Consider the following 18,273-nt stretch of genomic DNA (forward strand, 5'->3'; position numbering starts at 1 on the left):
GCCGAGACGTCATGGTCCTACTGGAATGTCTCTAACCTCTGAATCTTCAATGCCTGTTGGTGTGGATGGTGTGCAAGCGTGAGCGGCGCGCGTAAACGCGTTGAAGCGGCCATCGCCGCTCAATTTCTGTTCCCGCTCGAGGGGTGAAACTGTGAAATGCTCCACGTACTAGCGTTACTCGATGTACCGATGTCTTCTTCTACCCTCTCTTCTGCCCATCCGACCAGAGTATTAGCGTACGCCAGCGACCAGCCTTTGCTGATCATGCTCCAAGGGGGTGGCGCAGTGCTTATTGGGACTGCGTCGCCTTCATTGGTAAAATTAACGTCAAGCCGGCGATTGAGCAAGAGAGCTAATGAAACAATCTCGCAGGAAGTGGAACCGCTCCTCAACACGGCCTGAGCGCCGCTTTTCAACTGGTCCTACTTGATACACGCCAACTGCACGCCCTTGCTCATCTGACTATGTACCTCCACCTCTCGATACATCCGTTTAGTGGTGGCTCCAGTGGCGTTTGGCTGATCCTTCCCGATCGATGCCCGACGACAACGATTCACGACGTGACGCGACCAAAGGACCCGAGGGCGGTACCGTTTCCTATCATGCGGGGGGCCAAAATGATTGAGATCGCTCACGACTAGTCCCAAGTTGTGTCGAGTCAAAACGAGCACGTCAGCGGTATCATCTTTCGATTGTATCGTACTGCGAATTCCTCCATGCGAGCGTGCGAAACCCTTCACTGATCACTGAAACCCCGTCGGTGGAAGAGGTACAGTGCCGAACGGGACTTTCATTGTCGATCTCTATGCTCCTTCGTTGCATCGAAAGCTACTCTTTGCGTTAAATACGAATAGCGACAAAGTAATACGCCATACGAGGCAAGACCCGCATCAACCGACGCCGACACCGAGCGCCTAACACCTGCGCCTCTCCCCCACCGCACTACCGAGAAGGGTACTGATCGGCCCTTCCTAGAAGACGCCTCACGTTAGGCACATTCAGGTCCGACTGAAAGAACATTCAAGAAGAACAAGTCCCGCGGCCTGACCATCAAATGTCTAATGAGGGAGGTCTGGTCTTTCATTAAGGTGATCGGACGACCGACCGACTGATCGCGTTCTTCCGAAAAGTGATACAACCCCCTCCTCTCGAGTTCTCATCACTCATTGTTCATTGACGCATGGAAGTCACTCTGTGCGGACCGGGGGATGATACCGTGAGAACTCAACAATGGTGTCCTCAAGGACAGTAGAGAAGCGAGGTGACTGACCGGTCCGCCGATGCGAGCTGTAAAGGAGCGAAATTCGGGCGTAGGAAAGGAACATGGTGTGTCCGCACACTGCCAATGCTCTCAGACTGACGGGGCGCAGGCTTAGAACAAAGCAAAACTTGTGGTTCACAGGATCACAGGACGCCTAGAAATTGTTGCGATGCGCAATTGGCAATTGGGCTATATGATAACGAAGTAAAACGGGGCGGTTCGGTCCCTCGGCGCTCGCACAAGGAAAGAGTTACAAGATCCGTGTGTGCCCTCAATTAGACATTCGCTAAGCGTTACGTGCTACACCGCCCTGGTCATTGTACGTATGGGTCTTCGAGACGGCAAAGATAAATGGTCTAAACCACTAGACCGGTAGCTGATCTCGACTCCAATCTGACTGTCAGGGACCAAGCTCTAGTTCACTTCTAGTCTCTCTTTCTCTCCACAGTCGCTCACTTCAAACGCCGGAACAATCGTGATAGATTAAACCCAGGGCGTCCGTGCGGTCCGACTCTTGTCGATCCTAATTCCGGTTTCCGGTTCGGACGGTTCGTCACTTTTTTCTCCATCACATTCTTTTTTTTCCCTCATAGGGGGGAGACTCTCCTCAACCTAGACCTTTGACCATTGAAACTCACACGGCAGGCTCCCTTTCCGTTGATCCCGCGTCCCGCGATATCTAAGGACGTACCATCTGCTCGTTTACCACGACCCACGTTGAACACGCCGCTGTGGCCGACCAGCAACCCGCTGGCCGCTGTGACGTCCGGTTGAAAGGTGGTCAACCCCCACTTCCGTTGTCAAAAAGACAATCGGCTCGGCGTACGTCGGCGTGTACTTGGCCGATCCCCCGAGAGAACCGCCGATACCATTGAAAAACGGTCGCCGAACGAATGGTCTTATATTGACGTAACAATCAACCGCCCTTCCGACACCAAGGGACCTACTATAGTGGTTCGTATTCGACCCATCGACGCCGAGCTATCGACCACTACTTTCCAACCCAGTCGAACCACCGTACGTCATAGTATAAAGCTTGCTCCATCAACAATGGGCCCCTTGTCTCCTCCCCGCTCGGGACCCCTCTCTCCCGTGTCACTAGAATCCAATGACATTCCTTCCTTGTGCCTTCCTCCAATTTTAGCGTCACGCCTATCTCACTCTTTCCTCAAATCGCCCTCTCATCGCTATCTCACGTCTCGTGAGAGACGTTTCGTTTCACGAAATGTCCAGAAGATTTCTCATGCCCCCAAACTAGTCTCTCCTTACCAATATTCCCACAACTTCCCTTCAAAACGACTCCATTGTTCACACCCCCTCGCCCGTCGGTCACGCTGCACCACCGCGTGTAAGATCCCTTCCCTTCCGGCTTGTCTGGACATCGCCATTACTCCGACCTCGACCGAGCTTATGATACCTCCCCACAAGCTTGTTGATCGGGTTCATCTCCCTTCCCCGCGGCCGTCGACCACGGGTTCGGCGGACCGTTCCTTCTCCTGTCTTCAGAGACAGCAAGACATGCGAGGCGCTCTCCATCGGAGACATAGCACTGTAATCTCCGAACTAAACGAAAAGGAGCGGTTCGTACTTCCCTTTGACATCCCGAGTCCGCTGACGGACCCAGGCTAGATATCAACCATACCATTCATCAGTCGTTCCTGGAGCCAAACGAGTCCAGACTAATCGGTTCCCATCTCGCCTCTATTCACGCCACAGGGAGGCGGAGCAGAGTGCTGGATGTGGGCACAGTAAGTTGACCTTTGACTGTTTGAGGTGGGTGGGCTGATCGTTAGGGAACTGGCGAGCTTTATGATCCGTCTGGTTGCCCATGCTGATGAGACAGGTACGTGGGCTGTTGAATCAGGGAACAAAGAACCCTTCTCTGATATCACTGGGGTCGAGTGAGTCGGTCAATGTCTAACGTTGATTTCCCTATTGACCGACGATAGCTGTCAATGGACAAATTTCTCTCCGGGTATCTCTCAGCATGGCAATGTCGATTTCATGACCGTCGACATGACTCAACCCCTGACTGCCTTCCCTCGCGAAACCTTCGGTTGGTAATTTTCCTCCGAGCTCTTCCCTATGCCTTACCGACGCCCGGGGTACATTCTCGGGTCTCAGAAGTTTTTTAATAGCTACCGATCAAGACTGCTGATCCACAGACGTAATCCATGTCAAGTGTATGTTACTCGAGATTCCAAACTACCAGTCCTTCATCGAGCGCCTTGCTGTTATCTTGAAGCAGAACGGCTTGATGATTATCGTCGAGCCCGAACCCACATTCGTAAGTTCATTCACTTCGCATCGCTTTCGAGGCGCATAGTGACAGCGCACTGACCCCACAGCATAGCGCTCATGGTGAACTGCCAAAGTGTATGCGAACTTGGGATACATGTGTGCAAAACGCTTTTGCGAACCGCTCGAGTGAGTCGTTCTGGTGTTACCACGATGAGACTGATAAGAAGTTGACATTTCAACACCTTCACGTATGTTAGTTGCCCTCGAAGCTTCTGGCGTCTAGTCAGTGCTCCTCTCTACTTTTCCTGCGGTGTGGAATGTCCTGACCACAGTGCTTGTCCGGTGTACGTCTCCGAGGTTGGAATACCCTGTGCGGGTTATATGACAGGTGGTGAGTCTCTCGTCTCCCTCTGCTCCCGCTGACTCCAAGTGTATACTTACGTTGATCATTCCTCGTCTTGTGACATCCGTCTCTCTCCTGCTTTCAGCCCGAATCGTGACAGACTCGGAGACCGAGCTGCAGCCTTTGCTGATTCGTCAGAATGTCACCAACTTGCTAGGGCAGGCCGGATGCACTCAACCGTGATCGCTGCCAACATGAAGGCCATACTACCACGCCTAAGGGGGTATGGCTATGACGATAATGATTTAAAGCGATTGCAACGGGGATGTTTGACCGAGGTGAGTTGCTTATCTCCTACCTACGCCCGTTGCACTATCCCTGATCCATCCTCTCCTTCACTTCTCTCCGCTTGTCTTAGTCGGGCGTGCAGCAATTACCGTGCACGAGGGCTGACGTGTAAGATCAACAATCCCAGTTCCCGGTTCTACCAACGTCTCTTCGCCTTCTGTGCTCATAAAGTCACCCTTCGTTCTTAATCATTTCCTATGTTTTACATCTCGTTAGCCATTCGATATACCCCGCATCTCATATTACCTAAAATTGCCACGCGAAAGCATATGCCATGTCTCCAGATAGGTCTAAACCGGACGTTCCCCTTAGCTACACCTCGAACTTTTTCTTGACTGGGCGTTATACCGCGTATATCGGCGTGCTCAGACCCCTAATGTCGACTAAAAGCGATTATAAATATCATATGGACGTCCTGCAGGGAAGCCTATGCATTGTTGTACACCCATAGCTCTGTTCTTTGATACCCTGTGATCTTCTACCCCCTATGACTCCTTTTCAGTTCCACAGTCTCTCCCGCCTGCCGCCTGTCCACATCAGGCGCGCTTCCATCAGGAATGCGAAGCGGAACTCCCTAAGTTCACTCGGCAAAGTGGCTCTTGGTGAAACAGTGTGCCACACTGTCCTCAGCCCTCAAGAAAGGGGTCGCATTCATGCTCTTCGTCCGAGTAGACCTTCAGTGTCCGCTTCCGGTGACCAAAATACCACCGCTCGACTGGGATGGGTAGCACGGGAAGAAGGTATGTCGATGACAAGTGAGAGTAAAGTGAATTGTCCAGAAGCGTTCTGTCATCAGTGTCTGATGCTCTCATGGTCTGACGAAGTAATTGTATCATCTCACTTGCGGGTCGCTCATATACCCTCTCTGAAGCGATGGTTCGTAGTTCAGGGAGATCAAGACGAAACTCACCTTGACATAATCCGCTCGAACCTCCCCAATCTTATACGTACCAGGAGGTACCGTCCCCTTCTGTCGTCTTTCCACTTTGACGGGTTTTAAACTCAATCCCCCAAACATATTCCCCAGATTCAAACCTTTCTCAGGTACAGTTTTTATCTCTGGTAATATTTCTTTCTCTTCTTCTGGAGAGTTCACGATACCTAAATTAAGAGCAGCTTGACGGGCATATCCTTCAGCTAAGGCGTACCACCTTCTTGCCCATCCAAGAGTCTCAGGTTCATCTTTACCTCTACCATGCACGAAAAAAGTGAGGAGAAGATGATCTCTACCTGAATGAGGATGTCGGATTATACGATGAGCCAGAGGTGGGGAGCCTCGGACGGGAGCGGATGATTGAGGTGAGTGGGTGAATGTGAGTGGGGGAAGAAGATGAGGGTTGAGCTGAAATGTCAGTACAGTCTAACATACTCTTCATTCCTGAAACGTGGGCCACAGACCGGGAGATGGACAAAGTGTTGAATAGGATAAATAACGGTATGTTTTCGGTGAACAAGGCGTAGAGAATATAGGAGAGATGATGAGTACTCACAGCATTGGACGCTCTGATCAAATCTACAGCTTGAGAATATAACACGCTTGGTGAATTTTTGGCGAATAGTTCAGTGGTAAGGGCGAAAGCGAGGATGGCGAACAGTCCGAAACCTAGGGCGATGACAGTTATGTTTCCTGTTTGTTGGGTTGTTCGCCATACTTATCATTAGCGACTACTTCTCTCTGACACCTCTAAATCTTTTTGTCTACTGGGTATTTTGAGTCAGTCTCCGCTGTTTCAAAGTCCTACTGCGAAGAACTATCATGCAACTTTGTCACTGCATCGTTGAGGTTCACTCAAGATTGAATGTGATAATGAAGTAGGAGGACACAATCACTCACTTTTACCACCCAACCCAAGTTCATTCCATCTCTTCCAAGCTCGACTCCTTCCACCTGGACCTACACCAAGAGGAAAAGGTCCCACGGTCTCCTGTCCTAGTGGTTGTTTCCTCAAAGCCTCCGCGTCAAGTTTCGCGAATATCTCTTGTGCTGCTCTTGAAGAAGTGTTGGAGCTTGATCCACCGGAGGCACCATGAGAAGGAGGTGTGAACGGTCTTTCCGTATGAGTGGCATATGTCCGAAAAACCGAGGGGAATGATCGGGTGGTCCATCTTACTCTCTCATTTGAGTGCCCTCGTGGAAATTTTGACACCACCGCTGAGATCCTTGAGCTTTGAGGCAGCGAGATAAGGACAAGAAAGGGTCTCATTGGCATGTTTCGATAGTGATGGCGCGAGTTACATAGTCCATCGTTGACGAGTCACGGCAGATGGCCGGAGTTGGTGGAGGAATTTTGATTCCGCTCGAAAGTTCACGCTCTGTTCGTCTTGTCTCCCCCTGCCTCTCTTCTCTTCCCTCAGCATCACATTCCAACATGGCTGCAACAATGTATCAACGTGATCCCAGATCTGTAAGCTCGATGTTGCGGAAATGACAGAAGAGCTAATAAATAGGGCCTGTTCCTTGGTGGGACAAGAGTCAGTGGGGCGGAAATACGAGATCAGAATGGTCAGTAATTTTCTCACCTCCTCTGATGACGGATAGAGCTGAATGAGTAGTCATGGCTTGTCAAACCGTGTCAAACATCCTAAAATCTTCTCTTGGTCCTGTAGGGTGAGCTGGAAAATCTCTCTCAGCAAATTCTGGTAGCTGACTGAGTGTAGCCTCGACAAAATGTTAGTGGACAATGTGGGAGATGTGACCATCACCAATGACGGCGCTACCATCCTTTCTCTGCTTGAAGTCACACATCCAGCTGCGAAGATCCTCGTGTCACTTGCTACTCAACAAGATAAAGAAGTAGGGGATGGGACGACGAGTGTGGTGTTGCTCGCTTCTGAATTATTGAGAAGGGCGAATGAGTTGGTACGGAATAAAATTCACCCAACTACTGTCATAACGGGATATCGGTGAGTTTAGTCTTTTACCCACCATTCCTATGGCTGTCACTTCTATCATAACTGTCAAATGTCATCAAGAAAAGCTTTCATCTCACTTCACTCGTGTCTCTCTGATCTTTAAGCGATTTCGTGAACGACTGAGCGATTGTGACGTGGCTCACGCACAGACTCGCGTGCAAAGAAGCATGCAGGTTTATGGCTGAACAACTCTCCACAAAGGTCGACAAGTTGGGAAGAGAATGTCTCGTCAACGTAGCTAAAACCTCCATGAGTTCAAAGATCCTCTCTGCGTAAGGATTACCTTCCATTAAAGCATAATGATGGGCCCGCTGATGCGTAGCGACGATGATTTCTTCGCTCCTCTCGCTGTCGATGCCATGATGGCGGTCAAGACGATTGATCCCAGAGGAGAGAAAAAGTACCCTGTCAAAGCTGTCAACGTACTAAAAGCGCATGGCAAGAGCGCTAGGGAGAGTTTCATGGTCAAAGGGTATGCGTTAAATTGTACCGTGGCTAGTCAAGGTGAGTTACGCCCATCTTGTCTGCTGGCTGTTTTACTTCAGAACAACCTGAGTCATCAGGATTCATGTGAGAGACGACGAGACTGATCATTAAGCCATGAAAACACGAATCACCAATGCCAAAATCGCATGTCTTGATATCAACTTGGCAAAGCAACGTATGCATCTAGGAGTGAACATCACCATCGATGATCCCGATCAATTGGAGGCGATCCGGGCTAGGTGAGTAAATTTTACCCCTTGTCTTTTCTTTCTTTCTTCTTTCTCCTCAGATTCTTGTGCGTCTTTGACTTTCTTCTGGTCTGAGAAGGATGTCCGATTCAACCAGTGTGTTGAAACTTGTGAATCTCACTGACTCCGACAGGGAGAGTGAAATGGTCCTCGAACGCATACGCAAGATCCTCGCTACCGGTGCCAATGTTGTCCTCACTACCAAAGGTATCGACGACCTATGTTTGAAAGAATTCGTAGAAGCTGGCGCTATGGCAGTCCGAAGGTGCAGAAAAGAAGATCTCCGTCGTATCGCTAGAGCAACAGGAGCCACTCTCGTATCTTCTCTCGCCAACTTGGAAGGGGATGAAACTTTCGAAGCTTCTTCACTTGGATTCGCAGATGAGGTGGTACAGGAACGTATCAGTGATGATGAGTTGATCTTGATCAAAGGTACAAAAGCAGTCAGCAGTTCCAGTGTGATACTCCGAGGAGCAAACGATTATATGTTGGATGAGATGGAAAGGGCTTTACATGATGCGTTGAGCATAGTGAAGAGGACGTTGGAAAGTGGGAGTGTAGTTCCTGGTGGAGGAGCTGTGGAGACTGCCTTATCTATCTACCTGGAGAATTTCGCTACGACTTTGGTGAGTCACCTTCAACCGTCCACATCTACCTCTTTCAGCCTGCTCTTTTTGTCATGGGTAAACCATCCAAAATACTCAAATCTTGCCGCCATTGATTTTCACGTAGAGTGGGAAAGGTACTGGTAACAGTTCAAGTGGTGAGAGGTGTACGAGAGTGAAGTGGCGTAACGGGAATGATACGAATAATCGAGAGATCAGTTGGCCACTTGAGGAAGAGCTGACATTTAGGGCTCAAGGGAACAATTGGCAATTGCGGAATTCGCAGCTGCTTTACTTACAATCCCAAAGACTCTGGCTCATAACGCCGCGAAAGATTCCACCGATCTAGTTGCCAAACTCCGAGCTTATCACAATGCCGCACAAAGTGCACCAGTCTCGGATCCTCAACGTGGTCTCATGTTTTACGGTCTTGATCTTTTGAAAGGTGACGTTGTGGATAATCGTCAAGCAGGTGTGTTGGAACCTACCATCAGTAAGATTAAAAGTCTTAAAAGTGCTCTTGAAGCTGCTACTAGTTTATTGAGGATAGATGATAGTATAACTGTCGCACCTGAGAAAAGAGAGGAAGATGATGGACATGGGCATTAGATATCGATGAATGGGAGTGATGAAAGTGATGGAATGCATGAAGTTTTCATCTACATGACAATGAACTCATCAACATAATGTCAATTGAAAGTGATATGGTCATTGGTCTTCGTCGTTATCGTATTTCATGAATGACATCAAAAGACAGTTCCATCGCTGATAATATCCACTGGAGCTAATTCGTCAGCTTTTGCCTGATGGTCAAAGCGGTGAAGATGAGAAGGACTGGGCGAACTCAGTACAAATACTCTACTGATGCCGGATCGCACAAAGTCGGAAGGTTACATGATGACAAAGGGTATTTGAGAATAACTTACGACCACCTCCAATACGTTTAATCTTTGCAATTTCCCTGCCTCCTTTCCAAGTAGCAGCCTCCAAAACTTGAGCCAGGGATAAAGTTTGTTCGTCCACACCTAATTTGATACAGATGAGCTGGTGAATTTTATCTCTGTTCATCAACCAAAACTCAACTCACATTCTAATTCGTTCGGGAGATATGGAAGGTGGGGAATGAACTCACAGACAAATAACGGTCATAGCTCTCCATTCTACAACAGCGGGATGAGAAGGTTGTAATAGAGGAGGTTGATCATTTCCTTTAGGAAAAGAATCCGGAGGTAAAGTCTCAGAACGGATGATGATTACATCGTGATCTACCAATAGACCTCCATTACGATACTACTGTATCAGCTTGTCTTCCCTCTCTTTGTCAATTATCGAGTTGTGAGCTTCCATCAAGCTACTGACAAAAAGGTTCCTAACAAGATTGACTGGATCATGAAGTCATGAATTGTACGGATATACTGCACTTTACAGATGAATCGCGTACTGAAGTGATAAGGGAACTTGAGGAAAGTGGCAATATGTTTCAATCAGATTTTAGACTCACCTCTGGTAATCCAGTTTGACCTTTACCTCTATCAACTTTCCAACCAGCTTCATTCTCAATAGCATCCACAAGAGAATAACATAACCATTGTGTCAATTTATGAAAAGGGATAAATGAATCTCCTTCTTCTCTCTTTATCCCGGAAGATTCGAGGGAATGATCAAGTGAAGGACATGGCCATACGTCTCCCAATGGATAATCAGGGTAAGAAGGTAGGGTGGTACGAGAGGGCCAAATGGGAAGGAGTAGTTCGAATAGTGTTGACCAAAAGTTTGAGAGAGGGAGTATGATAGGTTTGTTTGATTGATCGAGATGTTTTTGGAAATAGTCTTGTTCAATCAGTATATATCAGATAAACCTCACATCAAAACCGGAATTCCCAACACCTTGTAAACCTCCTATGGTGTAGAAATTAGTAGGTAATCATGGAGGTAGTGATAATGATTCCGGGAGAAAAGAAGAATTGAAATCACTCACGGAGCATATCCCCAGGACGACCATTACCACAAATATCCGGTCTAGCCTGTAAAGCAGAACCGAGAGAAATGAGTAGATTACATCTTCCTTCAAGACCTGCCATAGGGTTGGAAGATGATACTTGAAGATGTTTCGTGAGAATTTCCACTGTCAACGATTGAAGGGCTTTGGCTGATATGTCAGATTTGAAAGGTATTACAAATGGGAAACCTCCTATGACATCCTGATAAAACCGAACTTGGGCCTTGAAAGAGAGAATAGATTAGATGTGATAGAAAATTGAACTCACCATCTACTTGGAATTTATTCCCCCTTTCACTCGAAAAGATCCCTTCTGAAAACATATGATAACTCGCCACTGCTAATCCTTCACTTCTCCCGCCTTTCCAAACTTCCTTTCCGTCGATTATCTCAGTGTACATCCAATCAGCTCCTGCTCCTGCGTCCAGCAAAACAGACACGAGGTACAGATCTATGAGAGCGGCTGCACGGTCGACTTTTCCTTTAGGAAAATCAGGATGAGAGAGGAGGATGGAAATACGATCTTGATTAGGTGAATAAAAGTGATTTCTCCTGCAATGAGCTGCGAAGTGAGCTCGTAAATCTTGTGAAGCCTGATAGATTGCCTCTCTTCTGCATCTTATCTCATGTCTCTACTCCCGTGGTACCGAATGTCACGGTCGACGGACGTAGTCTTGAACGGATAGCTCCCTGACATTCCACCAGGGCCCTCCATCCAATGAAGAGGGAGAGGTCACTGTTTTGCAGGCGGAGCTTAAAGATGGAATTGAAAGGGGTAAATGGCCTCAGAAATAGTATAAGCTCACGGGGTATCTAATAATAAGCTAGCTTACAATAACCACTTGGCAGAACGTAGCTTACTTTATCATATTTCGTCCCAAAATCACGCTACCATCAGCTCATTCCATGAATCACTAATCCCTCTACTATTTCAATCCGAATTGTAGTCCACGATCGACATGACACTTTGTGAAGGAATCACAAATATCCAAGTTAATCGATGAAGAGACAGCATTACATATTTTCTCTGGAAGGTTGAAGGGGCTGGGTATTCCACCAGTACGTTGAGGAACATATCGATTCCAGGCTTCGAGAGATGAGTGAGGTCGGAGAGTGCAAGTCATGGAAACGCTATGAGAAGGGGTTCGAAGGTGAGAAGATAGCTGTGAGAGTGCCACGGAGAGGAGATGAAAAAGGCAGAACGATGATGAGAGAAATTACTCACCTTAATAATCGCAACACAGAAATCAACCACTTCTCCCAACTTATCTTCTTTATATTCCCAATGATCCAACTTACCTTCTAGGGCTAATTGGTATATTTTCCCAGATCTCTCTCTCACCGCTTCGAGAGAACGTAAGTATGTCACTATAGGTGGTGTTGACATGGTATGTTAGTTGTGTGTTGTATGGTGGGCGTTGTGTGATGTGTAAGGGGTGACGTGTGATGTGTGAGGTGTGAGGTGGTGAATGATGATGAGCGGAATGGATGTGAGAATATCGGAGGTGTTACGGACATGACAAAGGAGAGATTTCCCCCCACTTTACCCCACTTTTGGCCTTCCACCCCGTCATCAGAGTATCTTGCTTGATTGGTGAATCGCTGGCACAACGCTCACGGCAGTAGACCCAATGACAAGTAAGAGCGACAGAGCGCATCGTACAACGATGACGAATGACCCCAAAAAACAGCCCAGTGCATGCAAATTCATTCACATATGCAAGATACCCAGATCATCAACATTTCTTCCGCTTTTCCCTCTTATTCACAAATTCCCTTCTTCCTTCATCACCAAATGCGCCACACTACCCCTCCACACGAAACTCAACGTTCCAGGTCACTCTTAAAAATCCACCAGAAGGCAAAAAGCACTAAGCAGGCAGAGCAACAGAATGCTATACACTATCTTGTGACGGGATCCAGATAAAATCCCATCATTAGAGATACAAGGTACAAAGACCAATGTCCTTTTGATATAATTATTTTTCACAGGCAAAGTAAAGAAGTTTTAGGGATGAATATTTTTTTAAACAGATATGATAATTTATGATACAGTTGGCGAATGTCGGTTCGTCTCCTTGGCGTCGTTGTTGATCTTTGAAGTTACTTTGAGATTCAGTTTGGTCGAACGTGAACAGAAACCCAAAGATCCCCGGGCGAGTTGGGAAGAGAATTGGGATGAAGGTGCGTAGTGGGGAAAGGTATGAGAGGTGGAGATATCGTCGAGACGAATGAGTTCAAGAATGAACGAAGAGGAAGAAGTGAGATAGGGGAATGGAAGGTTAGGCATTAGGTCGAACGGTCGTTCCAGCATACGAAGCCACTCTACTAAATCCCATTCTTCCCATCGTCCTAGCTTTAGCAGTTCCGAATATAGGTTGACCTATACCTCCCATCGATACCACTCGATTACAAGGAGAGTCATCCCTTGGGTCTGCGGGAGAAGAACTTTCATCATGATCTTCTTCCGTTATGGTCATGCCTCCTCCTCGTCTACCAACAGCTGCCGACGCTGCCGCAAAAGCTAATGCAGGACATGGTGGGAGTGTTCTTGAAGATGAAACGACTTGAGTCTCTCCATAAGTGAAAGATTTCGTTCGGGAGAATTTCCGAAAATCGTGTAAATCGGAATTACGACGATCGGAATGAGCTGGATCATCCATTGGAGTGTAACCTTGAGGTGTACATCGTTTAGGTCGAGAATTGTAAAAACCGCAATAACCCCCTTCGAGGATGTACACTTCTGGGAAGTATATCTTGGGGTAAGAGGCATTGTTGATGGTTCTATCCATCGCTCGGAGATGTTTGGCACTGGATGTCAGTCATGACTTCTGGATATCATAGCAGGAAGAGGCTGGTGGAGAAGAAAGATTCGAGGAGAGATGTGCCACAGGGAGAGATGACTTGGGTGAGGAGACAAGACAGTCTGTGTGGTCGTAGTGTGGGGTGAGAGCATAGAGGACACTTACAAAGTCGGAGCACGTTTCGCACTGAATTCACAATGAAAGACAAGTATCACTTGCTGGTTCGAAGCTAATTCCCCACTCCGACTTGGTCTAGGCAAGCAATCACCATTCGCATGAACACCGCTAGACTCGGACAACAACAACTCGTCAAGAGCGTCCATGCTTTTCACGTTGATAGCTCCATCGATGTGTCCTCCTTCGTATTCATAATCGAATCGACAATCCAGGACATGAAACCGTCTCATCTTGTCGGAATATCTGCCTTGAAGTAAATCATCCAATGTGTCAGCTGTGATCCTGACCAAACCATCTTCTTTGACTTTGTGACAAGGAAGAATCTTTCCATCCATTTCATTATCCCCGAAACCTGGTAATCCTCCTGGTCCATATGGACTGACTTTCTTTCCCCTTTGTCCAGGATTCGGAGGGGACATGACTCCTTCTCCGGTGGCGGCGATGGAACATCTCATTGGCTTGAAGTTGGGGGAACCGTCCGCACGTGGTATTACACGATTTCCGTATCGTCTTGCATATTCAGCATGAGCACCCATAGAAGGAGAAGCCTCATATTCACTCTCTTCTTCACTCATCTCAGGCATGTGAGGTTGGTCGCATACCGAGTACGCCCGACGCATGGGTGCTAGACCAGCACGGGGGAAAGTTCCTGTGGGAGCGGTGTTAGGTTTTGGAGCATACAAAATTGGGTAAGCGGACGATGCGGAAGTGGATCGATCGGTGGTTGTCAATGGTACTGGCAGTAGTGAGGGTCGCTTGTATGGTTGAGCCCTACGGGTGGCAATCGCACTCGGACGACCTGTACCGAACAAGGCCGCACTAGAAGAAGCGACTTTGTCCATGTTTCTGTTCAATCCTAAAGACGCCCTTTTGGCAGATGGCGAACTTGAAGGTGAGGCGGGGGAAGAGTCGATCAGACTACGTCGTTTGGAGGGAGGTAAAGCAGCGGGGCCAGCAGGTGAATCGCAGAAGAAGCTTCCGAGACCCGGTGATCCGTCTATTGACTTACCACCGCTGAAGGAGGGTGACGAGGCCACTATGGGTTTGCGACTTGGGACGGGCGAGTCAATGTCCATACTGTTATTCTGAAGCGGCGAGGACGATTTTGGAGAGAGAATGGGTTCAGTCTGAGGGTTAATCGAAGGAGACCTCATGATTAGAATCCTAGCTCACCTCTCTTCTAAACATACTGGGATGGAATGCTAATTTCCCGGTCCCAGCTCCGGTCTCTTCATTGGATGCGGTCCATTGCATGGGTAAACCTCCACGTTTGAAGCCTTTTGCATCGGGCACGGCAGGAGGCAGCATCATTCCCAAAGTCTTTGTCGCTCGCAGGGGGTTAGGAGGGGGCCTTGGGACGTTGAGTGATAATTCTCTCCCAAACGTACGACCTGATCCCAAAGTGTTGAGAGCAGACTTGGACTGGGTAGAAGACCGATAAGAGAGAGACGATTGCAGTGGAACTGGATCAGGGCGACGAGGCTTTAAAGTGAGCATGGGTGCAGATAACATGTTGGATTGTTTGGCTGAAGGAGAAATAGGCATGGACATTGACATCCCTAAGCTTGGTGATCTTGGTAAAGGTGAATCACAAGGTGAGAGACACATGGAAGAGTTGAACGAACGGTCGACATCTGGTAGTTCGCATTCGGTCTTTGTGGGTGAAGGAGCGGGAGACTGAAATGCCGAAGGAAAGGTCTCTTGGATGGGAGAGGATGAAAAGTCCATGATTGCGACTTGACCGAGTGATGATCTAGGAGAAGAAGGTGGAGGTGACTGATAAGGATTAAGGTGAAGACTATTGTCAGCACCACTGATAACAAGCTCATGACTACCCCCTGAGGCTTTGATCGAGAGGGTTTGAGAATGGGAAGCCCAAGGGGAAGGAGAGAAAACTTACAGAGAAGCGAATGGAGCTCCTTATGCTATCCCTGCATGGACACTACCAATGATCAAGTGTGCTAGAAGCGGAGGGTGAAGAACAGCTCGACACTGTCCTCTGACGACGGACTGGGTGATCGAGATGCCGACTTTGGGATTTTGTGATCGAGTTATAATGCTGCAAGGGGTAGTAAGCCGGGTTGAGGAAGAGTTGAGTGAATGGAAGCTCGACAGCGGTCGGCGCGTTGTGATTGTATTCTATCGTCTTTCTTTTCTGCTTACTATCTTCATTCAGGTCGTCGAGTGGGAGTCGTGAGAGGGAGTGAGGAGTCTATGGATAAAGAGAGAGGATGAGAATGGATGATGGGTTGAATGATAGACCAAGTGAGGGGAACGAACGGTGATAGGAAAGCTTGTGAGGCTGGTCGATTTCACCTTTGGGAATCCACTTCCGAAGGAACGAATGAATTAGACCTCTTTTTCTCGGCAATAGATAACGTGCTGGTCGATCCAACTCCACCTTTCAATCGATCCAACGGTTCAAAGATGACCCAACGGACCAACGAAGAGAGGGTCTGACCCTTTGACGGGGTTGAACGATTTATTCCGTGTAAAGGCAAGAGAAGAGGACGGACCAGGGGCGATTCGAGGTTGGGTTTCACGTCGAGGGGAGATATGTGCGAAGGGTGCAAATACGTCAGACGTCACAATACAAAAATGAGACTAAAGCAGGTAGAAGTAGGTATCTCTCACGAATCACCTGCTGGCCGGCAGTGGGAGATCCAAGGGAGGGGGATCTGTACTACTGTGGCTCAACTTTGCTCAGGGAGTGTATGGGATATGACGAGAGTGTGGTGAGAAATGAGAGAAGGGGAAGGAGGGAAGGAATCGTGGGGGGGGGATTAGTTATGAGGCTGGAAAGAAGATGATATGAGTCAATGGATGAGAGATGGAAGGGTGAGTTGGGTGGGTTGAATTGGGGGGGAGGTAAAGTTGGTCGATAGGGTGGATGGTCGATCAACCGGTCAACCGGACCAAATCAACCCACCCACGCGACTGCCTTTACTTTCGTACTACATACTGATAAATCATTGCAAAGCACACTACAAAGCTGTCTGGTGACTCTGAAAGCAGTAAAGCTCACAACCTCTGTTTGCAGAGAACATGCATATCAAGTGTATTGTAGGTTCGTGGTGCAATCAAGTGACAAATGAATGTGAGATGACGAGAGCCCCGCGTTGGACGTGCCTCCTTCCGACCTCTCTCCTCTCGTGGTCCGCTAGGATGCCTGCGATGGCGTTGATACCATGATACCAGAGTGTAAGGAACGACTAACAACTGAACGATCAGGACTTGGGTGTGCTCATTCCATTAAATCTGCCAGTAGTCGTACCATAGTTATATTCCGGCTTCAAACTTTCATCCATTGTCAACAACGTCCGGATACGTCACCTTTCCGAATTTATCGGAAACACCCAAACCACCTGGGGACTTTCATAGCCATGTGACACTCTCTTCCTTGATGCATCAAGATTGACCTTGAATCATTACCTTCTCCCCATCACCAGCTCAAATATCACTCAAGTCTCTCAACACCTTCGTCATTCGTTAGTTTGGGAAGAAAAGTGGATGTCCTCGATGCCGCCTGCCCGCTTCAAGTCCGACGTTTAGGTCAGGGTTTACCTTTCGCTTCCCTGGCAATATCATCTCCAAGGCGATAATTGTTGACGTCATGCAACACGACCATCTTCAATAACTGAATCTCACCGCAAGAAAGATATATCCCACAGGAAGGTCCATAAACAAATAGTTAAGACGTCCAAACTGGGTATGACGACTACATGATGTAAACAACAATGTCCCCGCAAGATCACTCCGTATCTGAGACGAATCACATGTCATCATCTCCTTCACTTCACCATCTCCTCGGAGTCCTTGTCTCACACAAGCCAACGATGATATATACAACAAACAAGCAGTCAAATAGTTACAATATTGATCCCATGTAGGGATCATGAAGAAACCAATGACTCTGTTGAAAAGGTCTCCACGAACCTACTTCCATCCCCTTGTTTCTCCCCGATCCTAACGCTTCTTTCTAAACTCGACCCACTACCTTCCGCACTGTCACCATCATCCCTTTCAGATACACTTCTCATATCCGGGCTCAATCTCATAGTCTCATCTCCCCCCTCGAAAGGATTCTCGATTCGAGTCGGTCCCCAAGGTGTTTCTCGCATTACCCTATCCCCTTCCCTCGGATCTTCCTTGTCAGAAGGCGAAGTGATCATCCCGCCGGATGAAAGGTGGCGAGGAACTTGAGAGTGAAAAGGATAATCCTCATGTTCACGTCTTGTCAAGCCGGGTGAATCCACTTCTGCCTCTGCCCAATCATCCCGTTTGCCTCTCAAATGTCGGTTCGCTCTGAGAGTTGAAGTGTGAAGGGGAAGCTCCCATTCCGCGTCATGTTGATTTGAGTATGTAGTTTGAGTTGCAGGGAGGATGGTATAACTGAAAGGTTCTTCGGCATAAGGGTCCGTATTGGTAGGTGCAGTGAACAGAAGAGAAGGTATGGTTCGTGTAGGTCCACGTCTCACACGATGACGATGTCGGTTCCAAAGGTAGATTCCGAGGAAGAGTGATAGTAGAATGAAGATTGATAATCCCTGTAACCTCAGCCTTGAAATCTCATTGATCAGAAATCGATGAAAAGTGGACATACAGCAATAAGTCCTATGAATCCGCCTGTACTTCCGGCTCTAAATTGTCAGTGATGGACAGCGGTAGAGAAAGGACAATCCACATTTCTGGATCATTATCCCTGAACTTTGTTTGTGTGCTTTGAGGAGAGTTATCCCCAAACTATGGGTCAAACCACACGCCGTATCGAAGGGAACCAACGGCTTACAGTAGTAGTGGTCTGAGCTGGGCTCTGTCAACACTTGACACCTAGTGACCTCTGAAAAG

General features: G+C 48.0%; 7 protein-coding genes across 7 annotated transcripts; 3 read left to right on the forward strand and 4 right to left on the reverse strand.

Moving 5' to 3' along the window:
* Positions 1 to 2,779: 2,779 nt before the first annotated feature.
* TREMEDRAFT_65417 (uncharacterized protein) lies at positions 2,780 to 4,381 on the forward strand (the record flags this gene model as incomplete). Its single annotated transcript, XM_007007551.1, has 9 exons — positions 2,780 to 2,841; positions 2,886 to 3,009; positions 3,105 to 3,162; positions 3,427 to 3,548; positions 3,610 to 3,688; positions 3,730 to 3,784; positions 3,835 to 3,893; positions 4,044 to 4,183; positions 4,307 to 4,381. 9 exons carry the CDS (start codon positions 2,780 to 2,782, stop codon positions 4,379 to 4,381), a joined length of 774 nt encoding a protein of 257 aa, XP_007007613.1.
* A 463-nt stretch (positions 4,382 to 4,844) lies between these two features.
* TREMEDRAFT_65418 (uncharacterized protein) lies at positions 4,845 to 6,261 on the reverse strand (the record flags this gene model as incomplete). Its single annotated transcript, XM_007007552.1, has 5 exons — positions 4,845 to 4,979; positions 5,104 to 5,535; positions 5,684 to 5,844; positions 6,028 to 6,145; positions 6,211 to 6,261. 5 exons carry the CDS (start codon positions 6,259 to 6,261, stop codon positions 4,845 to 4,847), a joined length of 897 nt encoding a protein of 298 aa, XP_007007614.1.
* Positions 6,262 to 6,562: 301 nt separating this feature from the next.
* Positions 6,563 to 9,111, forward strand: TREMEDRAFT_40851 (uncharacterized protein; the record flags this gene model as incomplete). The annotated part of the gene is made up of 9 exons (XM_007007456.1): positions 6,563 to 6,598; positions 6,642 to 6,696; positions 6,747 to 6,801; positions 6,852 to 7,097; positions 7,256 to 7,378; positions 7,429 to 7,610; positions 7,705 to 7,831; positions 7,974 to 8,466; positions 8,695 to 9,111. 9 exons carry the CDS (start codon positions 6,563 to 6,565, stop codon positions 9,052 to 9,054), a joined length of 1,677 nt encoding a protein of 558 aa, XP_007007518.1. The 3' UTR covers positions 9,055 to 9,111.
* Positions 9,112 to 9,191: 80 nt separating this feature from the next.
* TREMEDRAFT_45681 (uncharacterized protein) lies at positions 9,192 to 11,901 on the reverse strand (the record flags this gene model as incomplete). Its single annotated transcript, XM_007007468.1, has 9 exons — positions 11,670 to 11,901; positions 11,306 to 11,332; positions 11,251 to 11,257; positions 10,713 to 11,006; positions 10,424 to 10,594; positions 9,947 to 10,275; positions 9,578 to 9,735; positions 9,378 to 9,505; positions 9,192 to 9,229 (listed from the first exon to the last, which is right to left on the reverse strand). Exons 1-9 carry the CDS (start codon positions 11,829 to 11,831, stop codon positions 9,192 to 9,194), a joined length of 1,314 nt encoding a protein of 437 aa, XP_007007530.1. The 5' UTR covers positions 11,832 to 11,901.
* A 234-nt stretch (positions 11,902 to 12,135) lies between these two features.
* TREMEDRAFT_45682 (uncharacterized protein) lies at positions 12,136 to 15,153 on the reverse strand (the record flags this gene model as incomplete). The annotated part of the gene is made up of 3 exons (XM_007007469.1): positions 12,136 to 13,255; positions 13,414 to 14,552; positions 14,599 to 15,153. 3 exons carry the CDS (start codon positions 15,151 to 15,153, stop codon positions 12,727 to 12,729), a joined length of 2,223 nt encoding a protein of 740 aa, XP_007007531.1. The 3' UTR covers positions 12,136 to 12,726.
* TREMEDRAFT_57739 (uncharacterized protein) lies at positions 15,144 to 15,929 on the forward strand. Its single transcript, XM_007007482.1, has 2 exons — positions 15,144 to 15,223; positions 15,326 to 15,929. The coding sequence occupies exon 2, from the start codon at positions 15,679 to 15,681 to the stop codon at positions 15,883 to 15,885; it is 207 nt and encodes a 68-aa protein (XP_007007544.1). The 5' UTR covers positions 15,144 to 15,223; positions 15,326 to 15,678; the 3' UTR covers positions 15,886 to 15,929.
* A 1,389-nt stretch (positions 15,930 to 17,318) lies between these two features.
* Positions 17,319 to 18,026, reverse strand: TREMEDRAFT_65422 (uncharacterized protein; the record flags this gene model as incomplete). Its single annotated transcript, XM_007007553.1, has 1 exon — positions 17,319 to 18,026. The coding sequence occupies one exon, from the start codon at positions 18,024 to 18,026 to the stop codon at positions 17,319 to 17,321; it is 708 nt and encodes a 235-aa protein (XP_007007615.1).
* Between the last annotated feature and the right edge of the window lie 247 nt (positions 18,027 to 18,273).

The sequence above is a fragment of the Tremella mesenterica genome (genome assembly GCF_000271645.1).
Source record: "Tremella mesenterica DSM 1558 unplaced genomic scaffold TREMEscaffold_14, whole genome shotgun sequence".
Classification (NCBI taxonomy): Eukaryota; Fungi; Basidiomycota; class Tremellomycetes; order Tremellales; family Tremellaceae; genus Tremella; species Tremella mesenterica.